Source organism: Corythoichthys intestinalis, chromosome 3 (genome assembly GCF_030265065.1).
Source record: "Corythoichthys intestinalis isolate RoL2023-P3 chromosome 3, ASM3026506v1, whole genome shotgun sequence".
In the NCBI taxonomy this organism is placed as follows: Eukaryota; Metazoa; Chordata; class Actinopteri; order Syngnathiformes; family Syngnathidae; genus Corythoichthys; species Corythoichthys intestinalis.
The window spans coordinates 57820853-57846323 of record NC_080397.1 but is presented as its reverse complement, the minus strand read 5'-3'; the positions used below and the strand labels follow the sequence as shown (position 1 = coordinate 57846323).

Below are 25471 nucleotides of genomic sequence, written 5' to 3'. Positions count from 1 at the left end.
TGTTGACTTCATATTGGATGAATGGCAGGGTGGTGCCTATGTTGTGAAGCTGCTGGAGGAGTTTGGGGTCGGATGTTCCATCATTGCCGTGGGATTCCTTGAGGCCATTGCAGTTTCCTGGTTCTATGGTAGGGACAAAATTGATTGCTTTTTTTGTTTTGTTCCGGCGAATCAACTGTAATATCAAAATCCGTAACGGTTTTGTCTTACATTTCTTGCTTTCAGGTATCAACAGATTCACTAACGATGTTCAAGCTATGCTGGGTAAAGCCCCAGGACTGTTCTGGAAGATTTGCTGGGTTGCCATCAGCCCAGCTTTTCTTGCGGTAAAAAGTCACCGGTGTTTGTTTTGGTGTTTTAATTAGGATGAAAACTTTTCTCTTTGGTAGTTAACTATCTCTATGACTATTTAAGCGGAAGTTCAGAATTTTTTTACATTAGGCTTAAAGTGCTTACGACAGGATAAAAAAAAGTCTTAAATAGCATTACAGTGGGGCAAATAAGTATTTAGTCAACCACTAATTTTGCAAGTTCTCCCACTTGAAAATATTAGAGAGGCCTGTAATTGTCAACATGGGTAAACCTCAAGCATGAAAGACAGAATGTGGGAAAAAAATCCAGAAAATCACAGTTTGATTTTTAAAGAATTTATTTGCAAATCCTGGTGGAAAATAAGTATTTGGTCAATACCAAAAGTTTATCTCTATACTTTGTTATGTTCCCTTTGTTGGCAATAACGAAGGCCAAATGTTTTCTGTAACTCTTCACAAGCTTCACACACTGTTGCTGGTATTTTGGCCCATTCCTCCATGCACATCTCCTCTAGAGCAGTGATGTTTTGGGGCTGTCGTTGGGCAACACGGACTTTCAACTCCCTCCACAGATTTTCTATGGGGTTGAGATCTGGAGACTGGCTAGGCCACTCCAGGACCTTGAAATGCTTCCTACGAAGCCACTCCTTTGTTGCCCTGGCTGTGTGTTTGGGATCATTGTCATGCTGAAAGACCCAGCCACGTCTCATCTTCAATGCCCTTGCTGATGGAAGGAGATTTTCACTCAAAATATCTCGATACATGGCGCCATTCATTCTTTCCTTTACACAGATCAGTCGTCCTGGTCCCTTTGCAGAAAAACAGCCCCAAAGCATGATGTTTCCACCCCCATGCTTCACAGTGGGTATGGTGTTCTTCAGATGCAATTCAGTATTCTTTCTCCTCCAAACCCAAGAACCCGTGTTTCTACCAAAAAGTTCTATTTTGGTTTCATCTGACCATAACACATTCTCCCAGTCCTCTTCTGGATCATCCAAATGCTCTGTAGCGAACCGCAGACGGGCCTGGACGTGTACTTTCTTCAGCAGGGGGACACGCCTGGCAGTGCAGGATTTGAGTCCCTGGCGGCACATTGTGTTACTGATAGTAGCTTTTGTTACTGTGGTCCCAGCTCTCTGTAGGTCATTCACTAGGTCCCGCTGTGTGGTCCTGGGATTTTTGCTCACCGTTCTTGTTATCATTTTGACGCCACGGGGTGAGATCTTGCATGGATCCCCAGATCGAGGGAGATTATCAGTGGTCTTGTATGTCTTCCATTTTCTAATAATTGCTCCCACAGTTGATTTCTTTACACTAAACGGTTTACCTATTGCAGATTGTCTTCCCAGCCTGGTGCAGGTCTACAATTTTGTCTTTGGTGTCCTTCGACAGCTATTTGGTCTTGGCCATAGTGGAGTTTGGAGTGTGACTGACTGAGTTTGTGGACAGGTGTCTTTTATACCGATAATGAGTTGAAACAGGTGCCATTAATACAGGTAATGAGTGGAGCCTCTTTAGACCTCGTTAGAAGAAGTTAGACCTCTTTGACAGCCAGGAATCTTGCTTGTTTGTAGGTGACCAAATACTTATTTTCCACTCTAATTTGGAAATAAATTCTTTAAAAATCAAACAATGTGATTTTCTGGGTTTTTTTTCCATATTCTGTCCCTCATGGTTGAGGTTTACCCATGTTGACAATTACTGGCCTCTCTAATCTTTTCAAGTAGGAGAACTTGCACAATTGGTGGTTGACTAAATACTTATTGCCACCACTGTATTATGTAAATTAGAATCATATTTTGAGACGATTCGACTATATACAACAATTTGGCAAAACGCAGATGACGAGAAATTAGTCTTTTAATCCGCCGTTTAGCCACGCCTACCATTATATGGATCTAGCGTCCCCAACAGGAGGATGACGTCGGCAGGGCCATGGTTTCATCCGATTTAGAATTCAGCCCATTGAGGGTGAATTATTCAGAACGAAGAAAATGTGACGAAGAGAGCCGCAAAATTGTTTCAGTCACTCTACTCCAATATTTTTTACAGGATATTATTTCTATTGAAGTATTTTTCCCCAATACCTAAATAAATGGTATGGTCATGACAAATAACAGTCTTGTGCTAAATGGAATATAAAGTAATAAAAATGCATTTATTCGGTACGACATGGCAAAATTACTCCATAATGGTCAAAACTGTCGACTTCACCTTTACTGTCGCACCTCCCGAACGATATTTTATGCCACCGTAGTTAGTCGGGCTTTTATCATTTCCCTGCCCCGGCTTCGGAGGATGTAAACAAACCAAGAGGCGTGACAGCTAGCCGACATGCTAACCCGAACCGAGTGATGTTTCAAAGTCTTCGAAGCGAAAAATCGCACAAAACTAGCCCGGGTCATGTCACACGACGGCGGTGTTGTCGATTGTCTTCGCCGATCGGCAACCCGCCCGGCGCCAAGCAAGTTAGACCTCGTCATTCCCCTGCTGCGGGCAGAGGGCTCGTTTGTGGGGAGGCAGCTGGACAATGACCCGCTGACAAACCGGCCAACGTCGGAGGAGCGCGTAGCTGCCAAATGGTCAACACGAATGTGGCGTAAAATAATGCTTTACTACTTAGCGACGTAAACAGTGCGAGAGTCATACGAGAGCGGCTGCAGTTGTTGTGCAGCTAACATGGCAGGATGTGTCGGAGGAGAGTTTTTCTACATGTCCGTCCATGATCAAACGTAAGTAAAAAATCCTTCATTTCAAGAAAATGTGTAGTGTTTACTTTGTAATTGCTGTTTTCGCGGCCATTTTTAACACAAAGTTGCATTTTCTGATGGGGTTGCAAATTTGACAGAATACCGGGCACACGAAAAGGGCAATAAGCCGAGTACAGTGCTCTCTCGGTAGGTTGGGGTGCGACAAGATGCCGGTTGTCGGCCAAGTGGCATTCTCGGTGGACAAGGAGCATTGTCAGCCACAAAATGCAAGCCACTTCCGTATTAAAACGTGTGCCATGATCCCACTATTTGACATAATACAAAACACGATGTTTACACACTTTCTCGTAAGTCCAATGGTCCCACAGTTGTCGCACACTTGTCTTGGCCGATCTTGGGGTGAACGGAAACTTTCTAAAACCCAAAAAGGCTCACACGCCTCTCCCTGGTGCAGCTACAAAAGCCCGCAGCCGTTTGGCTAGCGTGATGCAAAAAATAAACGAATTAAATCGCAAAATCAGCTGAATCCGCAATCCATCTGCATGCTATAAAGCAATGCTGTAATGTGAGATGCTGACCCGGGTGACGTCACATTCGCATTTGTCCTAAGCCCGAGTGAGAGCCGGAAGTCACTCATTTTCATGGCGCGAGATTCAAAAATGCAATATATAGAACGATCGCTTCCACACACATCCAAGCGGTCCATTTCATTCAGGAGCATAAAACACCGCATGAAATATGTAATAAACATCCTTTTTGGTGTCATACGCGCTTTAATCTTCAAGTATATTAACACATGGTAATATCACATTTCCCCTCCATTTTCAGTATATCATGGTGAGTTCCCTACTGAAAGCCCCGCTACTAACATTGTTTGACTACAAGTACCCAGACTGGAGCATCACGGTTGGATACATCATTGGCTTTTCATCCCTAATGTGGATCCCCATTTACATGATATATAAAATGGTGTGGACACCAGGATCCCTCAAACAGGTCTGTAGAATCATAAAATAAATGTGAGCATTGATTTACTGCATATTCTCACTGGAATTACTTTTTAACTGACAGAGGTTGGCGGTGTGTCTGCGGCCGGAGAGGACCTTGCCAGACATTCACGGCGACAGCCTAACCATGGCCATAGTTCCGTAGAAAAATATTGGAGATGAAAAACAATCTTGTCTGTCTTGTATTTGACAAGTACTATCTGTGACATAATGACTGTTTGCAGCCTGTGTGGTCAGCTTGGATTTTCATTTTTGGTTAATTTGACAAGCCAATGCTGAATTATTTATTTTTAGTTGCATAAATAGTACCTTATTGTACCTTACATAATCTTATTTTTTACTTTATTAATATGACGTGTTTGGTCCTCACTAAACGTGAAGTTGTTCAGCTTTACAGACAGCAAACAAGGTAATTGTGCTTTTTGAAGATTTTTACTTCCTTCACTTTTGACAATTTGTAACGCTGTAACACACGTATGTGCAATAATGTTCAAAACAACACACATTTTACCAATAAAACACTTGACACAAAACAACTGGTCTTCAAACGTCCATCTAGTCTGATTAATATGTACAATTATATAGAGACAGCGGAACCAAAAGTGGTATTTGCCATGTGGCCAAAATTTTTTGCCATGTGGCAAATTTTTTTTACCATGTGGCATTTTTTTTTTTTTTTTGCTATGTGGCAAATGTTTTTTGCTATGTGGCAAAAGGTTTTTGCCATGTGGCATTTTTTTACCATGTGGCAAAAATGTTTGGCCATGTGGCATTTTTTGCTATGTGGCAAAATTTTTCTGCCATGTGGCAAAATTTTTATGTCACGTGGCATTTTATTTTGCCATGTGGCATTTTTTTGCCATGCGGCAAAAATGTTTTGCCTTGTGGCATTTTCTTGCCATGCGGCAAAAAATGTTTTGCCATGTGGCATTTTTTTGCTATGTGGAAAAATGTTTTTGCCATGTGGCAAGATTTTTTTTGCCATGTGGCAAATATTTTTTGCCATGTGGCATCTTATTTTGCCATGTGGCAAATTTTTTATGCCATGTGGCGTTTTATTTTGCCATGTGGCATTTTTTTTTTTGCCATGTGGCAAAATGTTTTTGCCATGTGGCAAGATTTTTTTTGCCATGTGACAAATATTTTTTGCTATGTGGCATCTTATTTTGCCATGTGGCAAGTTTTTTATGCCATGTGGCATTTTATTTTGCCATGTGGCAAAATTTTTATGCCATGTGGCATTTTATTTTGCCATGTGGCATTTTTTTTTTGCCATGGGGCAAAAATGTTTTGCCAAGTGGCATTTTTTTTTCTATGTGGCAAAACCTTTTTTGCCATGTGGCATTTTTTTGCAATGTGGCATTTTTTTTTTTTTTTTTGCTATGTGGCAAATGTTTTTTGCTATGTGGCAAAAGGTTTTTGCCATGTGGCATTTTTTTACCATGTGGCAAAAATGTTTGCCCATGTGGCATTTTTTGCTATGTGGCAAAATTTTTCTGCCATGTGGCAAAATTTTTATGTCACGTGGCATTTTATTTTGCCATGTGGCATTTTTTTGCCATGCGGCAAAAATGTTTTGCCTTGTGGCACTTTCTTGCCATGCGGCAAAAAATGTTTTGCCATGTGGCATTTTTTTGCTATGTGGAAAAATGTTTTTGCCATGTGGCAAGATTTTTTTTGCCATGTGGCAAATATTTTTTGCCATGTGGCATCTTATTTTGCCATGTGGCAAATTTTTTATGCCATGTGGCGTTTTATTTTGCCATGTGGCATTTTTTTTTTTTGCCATGTGGCAAAATGTTTTTGCCATGTGGCAAGATTTTTTTTGCCATGTGACAAATATTTTTTGCTATGTGGCATCTTATTTTGCCATGTGGCAAGTTTTTTATGCCATGTGGCATTTTATTTTGCCATGTGGCATTTTTTTTTTTTGCCATGGGGCAAAAATGTTTTGCCAAGTGGCATTTTTTTTTCTATGTGGCAAAACCTTTTTTGCCATGTGGCATTTTTTTGCAATGTGGAAAATGTTTTTAGCCATGTGGCATTTTATTTTGCCATGTGGCAAAATTTTTATGCCATGTGGCAATTTTTTTTATGTCATGCGACAAATATTTTTTGCTATGTGGCATCTTATTTTGCCATGTGGCAAGTTTTTTATGCCATGTGGCAAAACCTTTTTTGCCATGTGGCATTTTTTTGCAATGTGGAAAATGTTTTTAGCCATGTGGCATTTTATTTTGCCATGTGGCAAAATGTTTTTGCCATGTGGCAAGATTTTTTTTGCCATGTGACAAATATTTTTTGCTATGTGGCATCTTATTTTGCCATGTGGCAAGTTTTTTATGCCATGTGGCATTTTATTTTGCCATGTGGCATTTTTTTTTTTTGCCATGGGGCAAAAATGTTTTGCCATGTGGCATTTTTTTTTTCTATGTGGCAAAACCTTTTTTGCCATGTGGCATTTTTTTGCAATGTGGAAAATGTTTTTTGCCATGTGGCATTTTTTTGCCCTGGGGCAAAAATTTTTTGCCATGTGGCATTTTTTTGCCCTGGGGCAAAAAAATTTTGCCATGTGGCAATTTTTTTTGTCATGTGGCAAAAAAAATGCCACATTGCAAAAAGACTTTGCCACATGGCAAAAAAAATGACACATGGCAAAAAAACTTTGCCACATGGCAAAAACCACTTTTGGTTTTCTGCACTGCTGGAATTAGTCGATACCAATTAGATGCAAGCTTGCCGTTCTGTGATCACGCCAGCCTGTTCAATCACGTGGCGTCTTTAAAGCACCGAAAAAATGAAGCATTAGACATAGAGCGCTGCCCTCAACATGGCTCGAAAGCACGGATTTAAACCTCTCTCCCAGTTTTTATTTGGCACCAATTGACCACAAAAAAACGGATATATGATCCTTTTCTTTCATAATATGAACTATGAAGGAATTACAGTATTTACTATTCAAACTAGGAACTATTTTCTCCACTAGAGGGCAAGGCACTCATGCTCTTGGATGAATAATGCTTCATTTCTGTGTTTTTTTTTTCTCTCTTGCCGGAATTCACTGATCTGTTTTTGTATTTCTTTAGCTTAATGCGGTTATGTAATGGGTTATTGTGCAGTATCATTATAACAACAGTTCATATAGGTAAGTTTGTGCTGAGAGAAAAAAAAATACCATTGTTCAAAAAAAAAAAAAAAAAAAAAAAAAAAAAAAAAAAAAAAAAAGCAGTTACTTACAATGTTACTAATTACTTGAGTATTCTTTTCACTGGATACTTTTTTACTTGTACCTGAGCACATTTTTTGGGATGATTACTTTTACTTGAGTAATATTATTTTGAAGTCACGTTACTCTTACTTTAGTAAAATATTTGGCTACTCTACCCACCTTGAGCTACAATTAGCATTCAGCATGGTGAGTGTCATCTTAAACTGTTGGAAAACTTTTTACATACGGTTCGTGGCGTCGAGGAGAGTTTAATTAATTGAAAATAATGTAGTTTTCCTGCTGAGTGTTTATCATCATGAAAATGGTGATGTCCTTGTAAACTCTACAATTATGTGCACGTCTGTCAATGTTCATTCGAAATTGTTGGAAACCTTTTATTTATCTATTTATTCATGGACTAAAATGATTACAGACGGAAACATTTTGAGTTATTTTCGTCCAAAAGACTAAATTAAAAGGGCTGCCAAAAACAACACTGGTTAACTAAGAGCTTCAAAAATGAAGCAGTCTTGTTTTATGTCCACAATTGCAGGCAAGTTACTACATTATGCCGCATACTGCACATCCACCAAGGCCTGAAAGAACACACATGCAAGGACATGTATTATGTAAGGTCCACTAAAGGCTATTTTTTAAGGAAAGAAGCCCATCACTTCAAAGATGGCTGCTAGGAACATAGACAAGAGCGTAAAGTACTTTATAACATACAGTATGTATGATCCGCCATTGAGCTTCTAGCTGGTTGATCAAAGCTGCTTTGTTCCAGTGACTATTGAAGTAGACAACAGGAAACACATAAAAGAGACTAAGTGTCTAAAATGGCTACTGCCCCTCTACCTAACATGAATGGCTTGACCCTGAGTAGAAGAGAAATGTACCAAATTGAAAATAAATCAAATGGATGTGACACATTCAAGTTTGATGGCATGTAAAGAAAATGAAAACATGCCATGTAAAATTGTCTACATTCCATTTGCTTTAAAGGGTATGACAACCCCTGGGGAAATGCTAATATTCCATCATTTATCCATCAACGCATGCCTTTTGAATTCATATCATGCCACTTCGTGTAATTACACACATCGCAACACCAAGAAAATGATAGAAATTAGGTCGATTGTCAAGCTAAAAGGACCCGCCCCCGAGATGCCGGAAATCTAGCATATTGTGTGCGTGACGTCACTACTAGGAAACAACCGGCTCAGTGCTTGGTTACTGAATGGCGACGATGATGGCGGACAATTTTGTTTCTATTTGCAGCGACGAATCCGACGTAACGAACATTCTTCTAATGGTGACGAGGAGAGTTATGAACCTTTCTTTGGTGTTTTGGGTTATCAATTTGAGCCCAAACGAAAGCCAATGCAGCCTAATGAAAGGATCATTGAGGGGAGCAATCACACCGATGAAACACCGGCGGGACCAGAATCACCGAATGGTTTGTTTTGCATTTCTTTTTGTGAAGCTGATACACCGTGACCCCAAAATAAAGTAATGTATAGAATAATTATCATTTAATATGCTATCATCGGTTTCGCTCTGCCAACCGACACAAATATGAATGGGATTAGAGCAGGGGTCCCCAACCTTTTTTGCACCACGGACTGGTGTGATTTGGGTCTTTTTTTCACGGACCGGTGTCCCTCTTTTATATTCAGTTGGACTCTCAATGTTATCCAATGGTGCTAAAAAAACTATTTACATCACAAACATACACGTGCAACACGGAAATGGCGTAAATTAACGCTTAACGACACGGCGAAGTCGTTAAGTGAGAGGGCTACGTGCAGTTGTTGTGTGCGCCAAACATGGCAAACGTAAGTTAATATTCCTTTCTTTAAAGAAAGTTTGTAGTGTGTACTTAGGAATCGCTGCATTCGCGGTCCTTTTTAACGTTACGTGCATGCCAACTTTGTCAGAACACCGGCAATGTGCGGCAGAAAAATACAGCAAATATAAAATAGCATTTGTTTTTAGCCCCGTCGTGTTAAGTGCAGGGAAAAAATACAACTCACCCGCTGAATCCGTGGGAGGGCTGAGTTTGTTTTGTTGAGACGAGATGGGAGAGTGAGAGAAGCTAGCATCAAGCTAGCGATGTTGGAAATTGTAGCACAGTTTTCAGCGCGCTCCTAGCGATGTCAGGATATTCCGAAATGACTTTAATCCAGAACTTCGGTCGAATTATTGTCTCAAATGTACGTTTAAGTCGCCGTGATTTGCGATCTCTACAAGCTGATATTCCTGTTCCACAGACATTCTCGAAATCACTCGATTTATTCACATACGGGTCACGAATTCACTCCTTCGCAGTTCGTGGGTCTTTAGTGATTGGGAAGTAGCAGAAATGTTGTTTTCTTTGAGGTTGTAGGCACATCTTCTGGCTCGTCAGGTTCCCTTTCCCCCATAAAATTGCAAAATTAGCCCTCTTAGCACTGACGAACTTTACTCATTGTCTGCATAGTCCAGCTCTTTTTCTCGAGTTCGGGAACTCATGGGTACTACATTGCAACAAATGGCTATTTGTAAACCACATAGCATGACAGGTTTGAACCATTTTAGGGATTTTTTGATAAAACACGAACGCAACTCTCTCGTCGATAAACAACGATGGCACCTGCCTCGACCTTTTGTTTCCTTGTTATGACGCCCCATTCGGTTGTTTCCGGAACACTTTCGGAAATGTTCGTCATTTTTGATCTATTTTCGATAATTGCTCATTAATGTGATTGTTTTTTTTGTTAACTTTATCAATATTTGTTATCTTGGCACATAACGGTTCTATTGATGTCTCACACCCCCTTTGCGTTTTCATACCCTTTAAGTTTTTTACGATAAATACGTATATAACGGCAACTGTTGACTTCTGTCAGAGCTTTGACTGTAAAATCCCGTTTGGTGTCGCATCGTTGCGCTGCCGATGATTGTAAACTTTTATAGCAAAGTTTGATTTTTGCCTCCGCTAGTTATCAGTAAGCTAAACCACACTAGGCATTATGGGAAACGTAGTTTTGATCTGCTACGTTTGGAAACATGCTGGTTGAATAGTTTGTCGGTTTATTTCGGTTTTTCTTTGTGTGCAATCGAGAACATTGAATGAGAATATCAATTGAATGGGAATAACAATTTGTCAAGGACAATTGTAGTGTTAGTAATTTATAAAAATGTTTAGTTGGCACATAGCCTACTGTGTGTATGTGTATTGACTGGACTACATTTCCGTGGGTCTGCATTATATGTATATATAATTTTTTAGTCTTTTTTAGTCTTTTTTTTTTTTTTTTTCAAACTTTTTTCATCCAGAGTGAGGGGGCACACTTTAAATATATTTAAGTTATATAGCATTTTTGAGTGAACTTCAAGTAAAGTAAAATTCAAGTATCTTGAGGCCGGGCTGAGTGTCCTCTTTTTTGGACATCAAAATATGGTCACCTTACCATAATGGTCAAAACGGTCAATTTCACCTTTACTGTCGCACCTCCCATACGATATTTTATGCCACCGTAGTTAGTCCGGCTCTTGTCATTTCCCTGCCCCGGCTTCGGAGAATGTAAACAAACCAAGAAGCATGACAGCTAGCCGATATGCTAATCTGAACCGAGTGACGTCTCAAAGTCTTATTTTTGCTTTTTGAAGGGAAAAATTACACGAAACTAGCCCGGACTAACAGAGAGGCGGGGCTGTCGATTGTCTTCGCCTATCGGCAACGTGCCCGGTGGCGAGCAAGTTACAGCTTGTCGTTCCCCTGCAGCGGGCAGAAGAGCTAGTTTGCCTGGGAAGCAGCTGGACAAACCAGCTGACATCGGAGGAGCGCGTAGCTGCCACGTGGTCAACACGAATATGGCATAAAATGATGCTTTATTACACGGCGAAGATGTAAACAGTGACAGAGTGGCGTGCAGTTGTTGTGCAGCTAACATGGCAGGATGTGTCTGAGGAGAACTTTTCTACATATCCGTCCATGAGCAAACGTAAGTAAATAGTCCTTTATTTAAAGAAAGTTTGTAGTGTTTACTTTGTAATCGCTGTATTCGCAGCCATTTTAACACAAAGTTGCAATTTCTGATGGGGTTGAAAATTTGACAGAACACCGGGCACACGAAGAGGGCAATAAGCCGAGTATAGACTCATTACCACTTTTGTCCACCGGTGTCGTTAAAATCGATGAAAACTGATAAGTTACATAGTGTTGCTTTAAATTTGAAATTGAGGGGGGCGGGGGTCCCCATAAATCTTATGTATATCCAAATGTAATGAATTCTTCTAAAACATGATATAGCATGCCTTGTGGCAAAGGTATGTGAACTAACCATTTATCATAATTTTGCTGCAAATTATTAGCAATATATGTTACATACATGGGCACAAACAAGTCATATAGTGTATAGAGGGATGAAGGTAATGGCCATATACTGTAAGTAATTCATTCAGAATAATTATATAAGGATGTAACCTACATCTCAAGGGGCTTGACCTTTAAATCAATTCTTGATTGCTCTCTGACATTTCCGAGATGAGAAATGTGATGGAGGCCTGACACTTTCACTTTCTAATAAAATGAGCGGTATCATATCGTATTAATGTCCTACTGTATACCTTCTTGTACCATGGGTCAACAGGTAGAACAACTTATTAGACTTGTACACATGCCTGATGTATGATCCAAATTTGTGAATGACAACTTTCTTATTAATTCCTACTGGTGCACGATAATTATTGATCCGATAATAGGAATTATGATGTCATCCTGATAAATCCAATAACATTATTAATAGGACCGATAATATGTACTGTGCTGGCTTTACAGTTTATAGTACACACTAGTATGGGAAATCAGTTGACCATTTGCCGGGGATTGCTGCCACCTGCTGGTCAGAATAATTCACAGCATCTATTTTTTGTTACAGTAGTTTGGTTCATTCACTTACATATTGCGGTGTCTAGCGGTAGCATTGACAATCGTGAGTGCTTTCTGTTACCTTTCCGCCTCGGAAATATATGTCTGTAAGTATTTTATGTTTACTATAACATATGGATGTGCAATATGTGTTTACTTCTGTGGTGAAGGGTCATATGTACAGAACTTCATGAGTTGTTGTGTTATAGAAGTTAGCCAATACTTTAGTAGCTCAAGCTAGTGTGCTATGCTTTACAAATAACAGTTGTGTATATAAGTGTATTATGCAGTTTGTTGTAAATTGAGTATTGAATATGTATTTTTCTGTTGTACTTTCACAATATTAAGACGAGTGTCTTCCCATAAAAGCAAGAAAAGACCAAGCCTTGTGGTTTATGGAAGTGCATTCATTCTTAGTTGGCTGTCGGGCAGTGCAGAAGTGAAACGCACTGTTTTGTTCATGTCATTATGAAAAATCTATTGACATTCAATCTATGAATCGACTTGTTTTTTTTTTTTAAACCTCCAGGTGTTCAAAAACTCAGGTTATACATTTAATTTTTTTTAAAACTCGGTTATCGATATCGGTATCGGCTTTGAAGAGCAGGAAGTTATCGATATCGGTTTCAAAAAATGGATATCGTGCATCCCTATTAATTCCATTACCAATCTCCCAAAAGAAACTCATATTCAGCTTTTATGATTACATCGAAAGGTGCTGTTAAGACCACAAATTAGAGAAGCATTACATGATTTTTCAAAGGGTGCCAATACTTTTGTCTGGCCCATTCTTGGAGTTTTGTGTAAAATTATAATGATTTAATTTTTTTCACAGTCCCGTTTGTGTTTTTTTTTTTTTTTATTGCGAGAAAAATAAATTAAGATATTACTACCAAAGCATTTGTGATTGCAATCATTTTCTGGGAGAAATTGAGCACTATCTGACAGAATTGCAGGGGTGCCAATACTTTTGGCCAGCACTGTAGCTACATACAGCATGTTTTGCCTTCATTAGAAGGCTTTTACTTTTTTGCGGCTCCAGACATTTTTTTTTGGGTCCAATATGGCTATTTCAACATTTTAGATTGTCGACCCCTGCCCTACTTGATTTGAGTTCGGTAATAATAATTCCGAGGGTTTTAGGACCCTGATTCCCCATCACGGAAGCGCCCTCATCATCACCATCTTTATTACCCCCGTTTCTTCTAACGTTGAGATGCTAAGCGTCATCCCACAGGCATTATTCATGTCACTATTATTTTTGGTGGGTGGCGAGGAGGACGACGAGTCTTCAGTAGGCGAAAGACCTTACGTGGTCTTACGCAAGCAAAATTTGGGTAAGAAATAAACGATTGTAAGCACGGCTGATTTGTTTCAAGTGGTTTCCGGATGGGCGACCACGCCTTTTCTTTTGTTTAGTTATTTTGTAACTTTTTATAGTCATAAAGCAAATAAATGCTATAAAAGCCTTTAAAAGAACTGAATGATTGCCGTTTGGGTACAGTCACGCTGGGGAGCGTCGTTGGCGTCCTGCTGCTGCTGATGATCATCATGGCCGTGTGCGTGTACAAGCCCCTCTCCAGGCGGTGAGGTTGTCCTCACTCCACTTCCATGGAGACAAAAACTCACAATAAAACACAACCTGAGAGTCCTCTGATGCTCATCGAACGCACCTGCTACGGAGAAGTGGTCCTCAGAATGACTGAAGTGGCAATGCCACTTGCCTATTTATTAGGGACACTTTGAACCCACCTTCTGCCATATTTGAATGCAATGCATATTTATTTTACGTAAAGATTGATGAGATGTAAAGCAACTCACAATGGAATTAGTAATACATTTGATTAGCTAAAACATAGCCATTGATAAAATGTCTGCCCCATATTGAGGTGGGTAGTAACGCGTTACATTTACATTGAGCCCTCGTTTTTCGCGGTTAATATGGACAAGAACCCACCCGCGAAGTAGCGTCCCACCCCCCATTTTTTTGTGTGTGTGCAATGTATTTATTCAGATTTAGCATCGAAAGAGATACATATAAGACATGTTTTTTTTTTTCACTTTTTTCCCCCAAATTAAAAAATATATAATCCGAAATCCAAGTAAATTTACTTGAAGCACTGGCAGATAATTTCACTTATTTGCACTGAAAACAAGGGAATTTTTTTTTTTTTTTTTTTTTTTTAGATTTAAGGAGGTGGGTTTTTGCTGTGCATATGTATTGATTCTGGTGATATAACATTAGATTGAAACCTTTGTTTTCAAAAACTATGAAAGAAACATTTTGAAAACTTCCAGAATAAATGTCTGGATTCTATTGGCAAATTTAAATTGCATTATTTGAACACATATATTTATAAATCATTACAAATATATTATAAATGTATAAAATTATTGATAAATTTTATATATATATACACACACAGGAATTATTTTTTTTTTTTTTGTAATCATCTCTTAGGTATCCCGGAATGCAAAAAAATAAACATTTGTCTTAATACCACTCAAAATTGTCTGTTTAAATAAAAAAATAAAAATAAAATAAAAAATCAGTCAGGGAATAACTAAAATAAATACAAATGGAGCCTTCCTTTAGGAAAAACACTACTGCTTTTGTCCACAAGCACAGCCAAACTCAACAAAATAAATGAAAGGTCCTTTGGGCTGCTTGAAGACCACATAAGCAAAATGAAAATGAAAACTGCAGAGAAGGGGGTAAACCTTGGTTCACTACATTTCTTACAGCTGAGCAGAGTTCACTATATTTCTCACAGTTTAATTAACGTTAACATAGTAGAAAACACATACAGGAGGACACTTCTCCTAAGCAGCGTCCTACTCAGGTTAGCAAGTTCAGACAGTTTAATGCAATGGTAAAACTTAACTGTGATGCAGGTCTGACTTTCAGTAGCAAAACTAGTGGTGCTTTTCCCACCTTCACAACAATGACTTTCCACATTACTCACAGCGGCTGCTGGCCGAAAAAAACTTCTAATATTCCTCCTCTTCGGCGGAGGAAGCGGCATGTCGACATGTAACGTAATTCTGCACTGTGAGAAAGTGTGCATGTGTGCGTGGAAGGTGTGTGTGTGTGGGGGGGTCAACTCATCAGCCAATCAAACGTGCATTTGAGGAAAAAAACATTGACTGCCTCATTCGGCAAACGAAAAAAGTCTGACGTCTCATTGGTGAAACTGTTTGTGTCTCTGGCAAAATAAAAAAGTAAAATCTAATATGTAGAATAAAAAGGAAAAATATAACAACTAGTGTAGCCCAAAGAAACGGAGTCAGAGAGGTGTTTCTTCACAAATCTACTCAAGTACTCTTAAAAGTACATTTTTCTCAAAAAGTTACTCAAGTAAATGTAACAGAGTAAATGTAACGCATTCCTACCCACCTCTAAAAACATGCTTGCATTGTATCCAAATTATTGTTACTTTGTTGCTGTTGTGCTGCTGCCGTGCCGTGCAGAGCGCTACTGGATATTCGTGCGCAATTTATTTTAGTGTTTTGAAAAGTGGGTGTCAAACCGATGCATACTCTTTTAGTCTTCAAATGTGTCCGTGTGTCATTGCGCCATCAAGCTATGGGGATTTGCAAATAATAAACAGATGCTTTAATTTCCACAAAAAAACTCCAACACACACTGTAGGTGAAATAGAACGCTGTCTTTGTAGTAGCCTAGTAGTAATACGTACACAATCCAGCATTGTGCACACCTTGTTTGGACCGAAACGGCTGTTTTTAGATGGGAAAAACTAAAAAAAGATCCTCAGCACCCCCTGCTGGGAGCGACTTCCAGCGCCCCTGATGTCTGCATTGTCATAGATGCATGAAGCCACAACTTGTCGTAGGATTTATTGAAATAAAGTGCTTTTATTTTATGAACAGCTGCAGCTCAAAGATCTCAGCTGATTGAACCAGTTTTTTTTTTTTTTGTCTTTCCTTCAAGGTTGGCAACATATTTTTCACCACGTACCAGAGGTTAAGATTTACAGAGCAGGCTGGTCATAGTGGTTGGTCATATGTTAAAATAACAAGGCGAGTGGTTATTCAACATCACATTGGGTAAAACTTTCTGCCTATCTGATAATGAACAAAAACTTCTTTATGTAATGAGTGGCACTTACTAAACTTTCTGTCAAGTAACAGACAAACTGTCTGTTGGCACATGCTGGAAAACAACAAATCAATCAATCCTGTATGTGGCCGGCTGGCCTACACACAAGAGGTTTGCAGTTTGTGGTCAAGGGGAAACAATAAAGGCTAAGTGCTGTAAGGAATAGCAAATGATTTTTTTGTTTGTATTTTTTTTCTAAACTGAGGCATTAATGCTGGTATTTGCTCAGGCAGCAAAATAAATCATATAAAAGTCACTTTAAATAAAAAAAAAAAAAAAAAATCAATATATACACTTGCTAAAGAAATTTGCATTCTCTTTCAGTATTTTTTTTTTCGTGGCCTTCTCAAAAAGTACAAGTCACCTGTGTGTACCTTTAATTAGTATAGTATTAGTAAAGTAGTATAGAAAAAATAAACGAAAAATGAACAGTGGTTTAAACCTGCTTCTAAAGAGGGTTTGTCAAACTTTACCCTGAGATTTCCGTTAAACAATATAAACGGCTTCTAGCACTAAACCCTTCATGGTCCTCAACAAAATATTGAGGATTTAAGATCAGAGCCATTTAAAGAAAATACTCTGCTGTGACACTAAAAGCTGCGTTCACACCAAAGTTAAACTCACGTGAAAGCGCCTTGCTCGCGCTAACCCGTTCGCCAAAAGCATTTTTGTGTTCACACATCTTACCTCGCCAAAAGTTGATGTTCGCAAAACCAAACAACTTCTGGTTCACATACCGTAAAAATGAAGTAATATACGGAGGTATGAATGAGTATGTGAACCTTTTGGAATTTCTCACATTTCTGCATAAAATAACTAACAAATGCGATCTGATTTTTGTTAAAATCACACATTTTTTGCCAAACATTTTAAGTCGGGTGTGTGCCCAATCGCTGATAAGTGGTTTAAAGCTGCCCTGCCCACTATAAAACACACACCTGGTAAGAAATGTCTTGAGAAGGAGTGTCTGATGTGCATCATGGCTCGGTCAAAAGAGCTGTCTGAACACCTGCGATCAAGGATTTGTGATTTGTATAAAGCTGGAAAGGGATACAAAACCATTTCTAAAAGTCTGGATGTCATCAATCGACAGTCAGAAAAGTTGTCTACAAATGGAGAGAATTTGACACTGTTGCTTCTCTCCCAAGAAGTGGCTGTCCACCAAAGATGACGCCAAGAGTTCAGCGCAGAATACTCAGAGAGGTAGAAAAGAACCCTAGAGTGTCTGCTAAAGACTTATAGAAATTACTGGCACAGCCCAATATCTCTGTATACACATCAACGACTGTATATATAAAACTATGGCCAAGAATGGTGTTCATGGGAGGACTCCAGGGAGGAAGCCACTGCTGTCCTAAAAAAAAAACCCAAAAACATTCTTGCTCGTTTAATGTTCCAAAAAGGCACTTGGACACCCAACAGACGTTTTGGCAAAATATTTTGTGGACTGATGTAACCAAAGTTGAATTGTTTGGGAGTAACACACAACATCATGTGATGAGGAAAAAAAAAACAGCTCACCAAGATCAACACCTCATCCCCACCGTGAAGCATGGTGGCAGGAGCATCATGATTTGGGGGTGTTTTTCTGCCTCAGGGCCTGGACAACTTGCAATCATTAGTGGAAGAATGAATTCAAAAGTTTATCAGGATGTTCTGCAGGAAAACCTGAGGCCGTCTGTCAGACAGTTAAAGCTAAAAAGAGGATGGATGCTGCAAAAAGACAATGATCCAAAACACAGAAGTAAATCAACTTCAGAATAGTTTCAGAAGAAGTCCAGACTTGAACCCCATTGAGATGCTGTGGCATGACCCAAAGAAAGCGATTCATGTTAGACATCCCAGAAATCTGACTGAACTACAGCAGTTTTGTAGAGAAGAATGGGCCAAGATTAGTCCTGATTGATGTGCCAGACTGATCTGTAGCTACAGGAAGCGACTGGTTGAAGTTATTGCTGCCAAAGGGGGGGGGGGGGGCACAAAATATTAATGTGATGGTTCACTTACCCCCCCCTCCCGTTCTGTCATTTTTTGCATACTATCCTCATTAAAATATAAAAACCTATAAATGTTTGGGTGGTTTTAGTTAAAGCACTGTTTTTTTCATCTGTGTGATTTTGACAAAGATCAGATAACATTTGATGGCGATTTCATGCAGAAATGTGAGAAATTCCAGAAGGTTCAGATACTTTTACATACCACTGTAATGAATTTAATCTTGTGATTTTATCACTTTTTTCTCGTAAAACAGGCAGTCCCCGGGTTACGACGTACTCGACTTACGCCATTTCGACTTAACGACGCCGGAGTCTCGTCCGCCATTTAGTGTCTCGTCTTTTTTTTTTCTTCTTTCAAAACAGTACCTAATTGTACTTCACAGCATCTTATTTTTTACTTTATTAACATGACTTGTTCTGTCCTTACTAAACGTGAAGTTGTTCAGCTTGACAGACTTGCTTTTTGAAGCTTTTTACTTCACTTTTGACAATTTGTAAAGCTGTAACACACGTCTGTTCAAAACGACACGCGTTTTAACAATAAAACACTCGACACAAAACGATTGGTGTTCAAACGTCCACCCATTCTGATTAATATGTAAACTAGATCAACTTAGGCTAATTTTCCTCACAAAAGTCCGCTAGCTTAAATGCTACTAATGCTAACGTATTTACAATTCTCATAGCAAACTGTTCACTAATAACTCCACAAACTGTAGCCATAGACTTCATAATTGCATTGACGGGTCAATTCGGCCCGGTCGGTCGCAGCGACACATGCAGCATTCAAAGCCGGATTTAGGATGAAATACGAAAGCTGTACCACATACAAACAGGAAGGATTGTCTCAGGAGTGATTTGTTCGAGGATTCAAGGTAATTATTATATTTTTCGTACCATGCATGCATTTTGAAACGTTGTGAAAAAAATCAAAGGGAGAAATTAGCTGCTACGGCTTTGGCATCATAGTTCGCAATATTTACGTAAAATAAATGCTTACTTACTTTACATTTTTATTTAGCTTTTAACCAAGAATCGAAACGGTTTTACGTTCATATCTATAAAGAATTCGGGGATTTGAGCATTCATTCACAAAAATTTTCACCGGAAAAGCTCTGTTTACATCAGGCGGCCACTAGCTACATTCACTAACAGACTAACTAGCATTGTACTTCGACCTATTTACGTAAAATAAATGCTTACTGCACTTTTTTTTTGTTGCTTTTAACCAAGAATCGAGACCATTTTACGTCCATATCTATAAAGAATTTGGGGATTTAAGCATTTATTCACAATCATTTTCAACGAAAAAAGCTCTTTGTGATTCCACTCTGTCAGCTGTGACGGCCTCGCCAACAGTGAAAGCCCCCTATTTATCGGCCCCAAGTCCTGTAAATACATTATGAAGTCTATGCTGTAGCTCTAAACGTCATTTCAAATGCATACCCAGACATATATTGGCTGAAACAACTTACAACGTTATGTGGGGCACACAAAAGCGCAGCTATCCTTTATCCATGTGAGACGTCTGAGTGCTCCTTTAGGGAAGCATAATTGAACAACAGTCCAGCCAGGCCCAACGCTGCCACCAGAGAGCAATGTATCCTCCACCATTAAACAAAATACAATACTTTTGGACTTTCTGGTTAGTTATTTTGATTTTTAAAGAGTTAATTCCGATTTACGCGGAAATTCGGGTTACGCCGCCAGCGTAGGAACAAAACTCGTTCGTAACACGGGGACTACATGTATTTGGACTTTAATCCCATATTACTCACAACGACCTTACATCGCCAAAAGCCAAAGTCCGCAAAACCAAACAACTTAGTTTCACGTAACGACTTTAATCTTGTAATTTTACTTTTCTTGTAATATAACAAACTTAAATGTTGGAAAAATACGAGACTTTATTCATGTAATATAATAATTTTATCTCGTAGTATGACAATTATGACTTCCTTGTTGTAATATTGCGGCTTTAATCTCATAGTATTATGACTTTTCTTTGAGTTCTATTTTGTTTTTCTGTCTTTGTTTGGCCTTTTGTTGACCGGATATTGAGGCAGGGTTCACACGCATGAGAAAACAAATTCGATTAGTCGCTGAAATTTCCTGCAAAAACATCAAACAAAACGCGACATTGCCGGGTGGACCTTTTTGGTCAAAATAGCGACATCGCGTCTTGCTGGTCGCCAGGCTGCTCTTCCATGCGCGATTCCATTGACTTGCTATAGGAAATCGTATGGAGGTAGGTTTGTGTCTTTAATATTCAATCAAAAAAAAAGTCGCTTCAATAGAAAAATGTGTTTGAATGCAAAATTAATTTGAGACTCAACTTTTTAAAGTTAAAAAAAGTTTTGAACTACCTTTTTTTTTTTAATCGAATCTTTTTGACACAAATGTTACAATTCGCTATTGGTCAGACATGTTCGAGTGACAAGTGGCTACACCAATGGCGTATTTCTGAAAAGCTTGAAGAAGCAAGAATTATGGTCACCACTCGTCGGCTCGAGTGCGAGCTGAAAATAGCGCGCCTCAGGCAGACGACGGGCTCGATGCGAGTCGGCGCCTCTATTCGAAAGTTACCTCGATAAATCCCACGACAGAAAAAAAAAAACGCAGCCGGTGTGAACGCAGCAGAGTTAAATCAGAGTGCCTACTTGCGCGGCGTAACCTGACGTAGTCATTTTTGTTAACATTCTCGTGAGCTGCCTTAAGACTAAGGTATGATGGGGCTTCTGTTACAAGTACTGAAAGCCCACAACATCTCAAAGTCTATTATTGATCAAGCTGTAAAACGGAGATTCAGCATGTAGATACGGAATAACGTAAGACCTCTTACCAAAAACACCCTTTAAAAAGTTAACTAGAATTTGACCTGAGCAAAACCAGGCTGTTAAAGGGAAAATCCGCAGTTGCATAGAAGACGGGAGGTAAAAAAATGAGGTGAGGTGGCCACCTTTAGATCTATTTCGATTCCCTCTTCTTCCTTCTACTTCTCAGTGAGTGACAGCTGCAAAATTCTCTCCAATTCTTCCTCTTCTTGCTTCCTTAGCCATTCTTCTCGCTCTTGAGCTCGCACGGAGAGCTCCATGGCCAAGTGGAGCTCCGAGTCATGGCTTGAGGTAGAGAAGGTGCTCGTGGGGCTGGAGGTGTCACCGTAATCCACTAGCACCCCCTCGGGGATACTCCTGGAATGACAGCAGACATGGATTGTTGGTGATATGAATAATCTGCATTTAATCCAGAAATGCAGTCATTCCTGACTACTGTTCAAAACAGTGTTGTAGGAAATTATCCAAATGCACTTGAAACTAGGGCTGCAGCTAACAATTATTTAAATAATCGATTCATCTATCAATAAACTCAAATAATCGAGTCACCGGAATTGCCTAATTGCACTTTCATTTCACAAGAGCAGTAAATGAGTTTAAAAATAAATTAAAATACCTGAGTTTAGCCTCAAACGGTATATAACAATTAATAAATGAAGATTAAAGTACAACAAAAGAACAATTGGTTAACATGCATAGTCAAAATCCACTAACTTAAATGCTGTAAAATGTTCTTTTTTTTTTTTTTAACGATGCTCCTAAAAAGATATTCAGACACATCATCACACATTCACATTTGTAGTAAATTTGAAATTTGAATACATTTCAATGGGAATTGGCTCGGGAGCTTAGGTAAATCGGTTTTGATATTGAAAAAAAAAAAAAGCTTAATTATTAAATTCCGAAGGGTTCAGTGAATGCAAATGTGAAAATTGTGGGGTTTAGTACCTTTAGCAAGGTTAAGAAACACTGCTGTACAGTAAATGATTTTAAAATTAAGAATTTTCCGGTAAAATATTGTCTATAAAAGTTGTAAAGCAATAAAACAAACAACAAAAATGAATGAAATGAACGAAAAAATATATTTTTATAATGGGTCAAAATTATTTTTCGAACAGATCATGTGACTAGCACCTTAGACAGTCATTTGCTTTGCTTAGCCAAAACCACTAGAGGACCGAAGAAGCAAGATGGATATACGTTTTTTTTTTTTTTTTTTTCAAACCTAAGCTTTCAAAAGCGACAACAACTACTGAGCAAGAACCAAAGATTGAAAATATGGACCATGAAACGCTCGAGACCACCGTCAAAATGGTGAGCGGAGTTTCAATTTGCCCCACTAAAGACGCTATTTATACAACAGAGCCACCACCGGCGTCTTGCCAATGTAGTTAAACCCCTCAAAAATTAAGTCCCGTGGTCGCGGGAGCGTGCACTCACATACATTACTTATGAGTTGAGCTGGGAATCTTTGGGCACCTAATGATTCAATTACGATTACGATTCAGAGGCTCCGATTCGATTATAAAACGATCCAAAATTGTTCAAAAATCCTCTCAGGCTAAACCAGTGCTTCTCAATTATTTTCTGTCACGCCCCCCAAGGAAGAAGAAAAATGTTTCGCGCCCCCCCAAACTCTCTGCCGCCAGTGTAAATAGTATCATTTGTCTATAAAATTACTATTATAAATACGCATCTGCCTAACATTGTGTCCTTTTTTTCTAATAAAGAAAAAAAGTAACATAGATCAACTTATAATAAAGTATAACTTTATTAACATTGTTTTGTTTGTAACAGAGAAGACTTGACGTGCATCAATTTGCCTGAATTTAAAAAAAAAAAAAAAATCACATCCAACTAAAAAATACACTCAAGGTACATTTTTGACCATTTGATAGAGAAAAATAAAATGTAATAAAATCAGTAAATAATAACAAATTAAAATTGATTAGAAACATTCACTCATAAGGACAATGTGCCCAAAAATTTGACCGAAAAAAACAAATCTGAATAAAAGAGAAAAAAAAAAGGAGAGTTTTTATTTTTGCTACTCACAGTATTTACCTCCTTTGCAATGGTGTGGAGTTATTTTGCAATTAGCATGCTAACAATGCTCACTGGTTTACTGATATAACACTGACAAAGCAGGACGATTGTTGGCAATATTCGGCACGTTTTCACTGAAAAAATCAAGCGGCTTAACAATGAGATTGGGGTCTAATGTCTTTAAGTGGCGTCTTAATTGATTTGGCTTCTGGCTGTCTGCTATAATTATTTTTAGACACAGTAAACAGTGGTCTTTCATCATCACCCACTGTATTAAAAGTCAAAGCTAAAAGGCAAACGGCACGAAAAAAGCGCATTCACAGCGGCCGAGGTAGAACCGTAGGTGAGGGCGGTCGTCGTGACGATCCCAAGCCGAAAATGGCACTTCTCGGGCGGCGACGTGAGAACCGGACAAGGCAGTGGGTCGCTGCGTGAGTGAGTCCGGTTGGAAAACGGCTTTCGAAAACGGCGGTGGCACACTGCTCTTCATATCTGTTGTCTGTGTGTGCTGAGTGCTCTTCCTTAGTTCAAAAATACTGCGCGCACTCTGAAAATGAGAGCGCCACTGCCACCTACTGAGTGGATGTGCAAGTACACTTTATTCCAGTACGGCAAAAAAAAAAAAAAAAACATGTTCCCCGAGGTCACATGCGCCCCCCCTGGCATCGCTCTGCGCCCCCCCAGGGGGGCGCGCCCCACTATTTGAGAAGTACTGGGCTAAACCAAACTACTATTTTAGTATGAAGTTAACATACAACAGTAAACAAATATACAAAAATAACAGTACATAAAAAACTCCAGTCCCCATTCTGTATGAGCAGCTTTAAACTACATTCAATTAATGTTGTGAATCCACTGACAGCTGTTAAAATTGCTCCCGTTATTCCATAATTTTCCTTCTGTCTACTTTTGTCAAAGTTTTAAAATTATTTCATCATTTAAAGATAGATTCAAGACAAGATTCTGCCGATTTAGGAGTATTTTAGATAAAAAGTTAATTAGGTTCGCTACAACAGAGCCTTCTAGAGAGGTCTACTGCTTTAAGATGGTGGCTGTTTACTTACGCCGGAAAGTCTGTCATTTTGCATCTCTGTTCAATAATACATGTTGTAACACCGACGTCATCTGTCATTTTGCATCTAGTTCTACATACATATGATATCTACTGTAGTCGTATGTTTGTAGCAACTAGCAACTGGGCGTTGTTTGTAGCGGCTGTCAGGTATGATTGTTTTTTTATCTAGCGGCATGAGTTGAACATGATATTTACTCTCGGTCCGTTCCTCATTAAGTCCTGAAGACCGCGCTGACTGTTTTACTTCCGCTTTACCTGGTATAATTCAATAATCGGAATTTGGATATTTGTGAATCGTTTTCTAATCTTCCACGGCCGAATTGCGAATAATCTAAGAATCGGAAATTTCGCACGCCTCTAGTTATGAGTTTTGTTGGCTTCAACAATTAATTGAAGAATTACAGTAATAAAAGTTATAGGTCATCCTACGAGTAAAACAGTGGAACGTTGCCTTTTTTACGCTCAGTATGTACAGTATGTTACGTTATGTGACAGATTTTTTTTTTTCTTTAATGGATGTGCCATGTTTTAAAACCTAGTAGATAACTACATCACCAAAACACAGAAATCAAGCAAATCAGTGCAGCGGTGGCTCCGCCCAGGGGATACATATTTTGACTGGGGTAACTACCGTATCGGCCCAAATATAAGAATGTGCTTTTTGCATTTAAATTAGACTGAAAAATAGGGGGTCGTCTTATATTCGTGGTCTAGACATTATACCCATTCACGACGCTAGATGGTGCTACTCTCAAGTTTAACCAGTTTGCATGAATTTATTGCAGTATTTCTCATATGATGGGGCGCGCCCCCCTGGGGGGGCGCAGAGCGATGCCAGGGGTTGAGCGAGTGACCTCGGGGAACATGTTTTTTTTTTTTTTTTTTTTGCCGTACTAGAATAAAGTGTACTTGTACATCCACTCCGTGAGTGGCAGTGGCACTCTCATTTTCAAAGTGCATGCAGTATTTTTGAAGTAAGAAAGAGAACACGGAAGAGACTTATGCAGAGCTGGACTCACGCACACGCAGCGACCCACTGTCTTCTCCGGTTCTCACGTGTCCGGCCGAGAAGTGCCGTTTTCGGCTTGGGATTGTCACGACCACCGCCCTCACCTACGGTTCTCCCTCTGCCGCCGAGAATGCGCTTTTTTCGGGCCGTTGGCCTTTTGGCTTTGACTTTTAATATAGTGGGAAACGAGGAAAGACCACTGTTTACTGAGTCTAAAAATGATTATAGCGGAGAGTCT

At 39.2% G+C, this 25471-nt stretch overlaps 2 protein-coding genes and 1 long non-coding RNA gene across 3 annotated transcripts in view; 2 read left to right on the top strand and 1 right to left on the bottom strand.

Annotated features, from left to right (window-relative positions):
• slc6a4b (solute carrier family 6 member 4b) overlaps nucleotides 1–4520 on the top strand; it is a 47279-nt gene extending 42759 nt beyond the window's left edge. The window contains exons 10-13 of the mRNA XM_057830804.1: nucleotides 29–128; nucleotides 226–326; nucleotides 3851–4018; nucleotides 4094–4520. Coding sequence (XP_057686787.1) covers nucleotides 29–128; nucleotides 226–326; nucleotides 3851–4018; nucleotides 4094–4174 — 450 coding nt within the window. The 3' untranslated portion in view covers nucleotides 4175–4520. The remainder of the gene's footprint in view (nucleotides 1–28; nucleotides 129–225; nucleotides 327–3850; nucleotides 4019–4093) is intronic.
• An 8695-nt stretch (nucleotides 4521–13215) lies between these two features.
• On the top strand, nucleotides 13216–16040 carry LOC130913612 (uncharacterized). Its single transcript, XR_009062791.1, has 2 exons — nucleotides 13216–13489; nucleotides 13657–16040. It is a non-coding gene; the product is annotated as an uncharacterized LOC130913612 (long non-coding RNA).
• The window catches only part of ankrd13a (ankyrin repeat domain 13A), a 28715-nt gene continuing 17837 nt past the window's right edge, over nucleotides 14594–25471 (bottom strand). Inside the window, exon 15 of the mRNA XM_057832358.1 lies at nucleotides 14594–21460. Within this exon, the coding sequence (XP_057688341.1) occupies nucleotides 21262–21460 (199 nt within the window). The 3' untranslated portion in view covers nucleotides 14594–21261. The remainder of the gene's footprint in view (nucleotides 21461–25471) is intronic.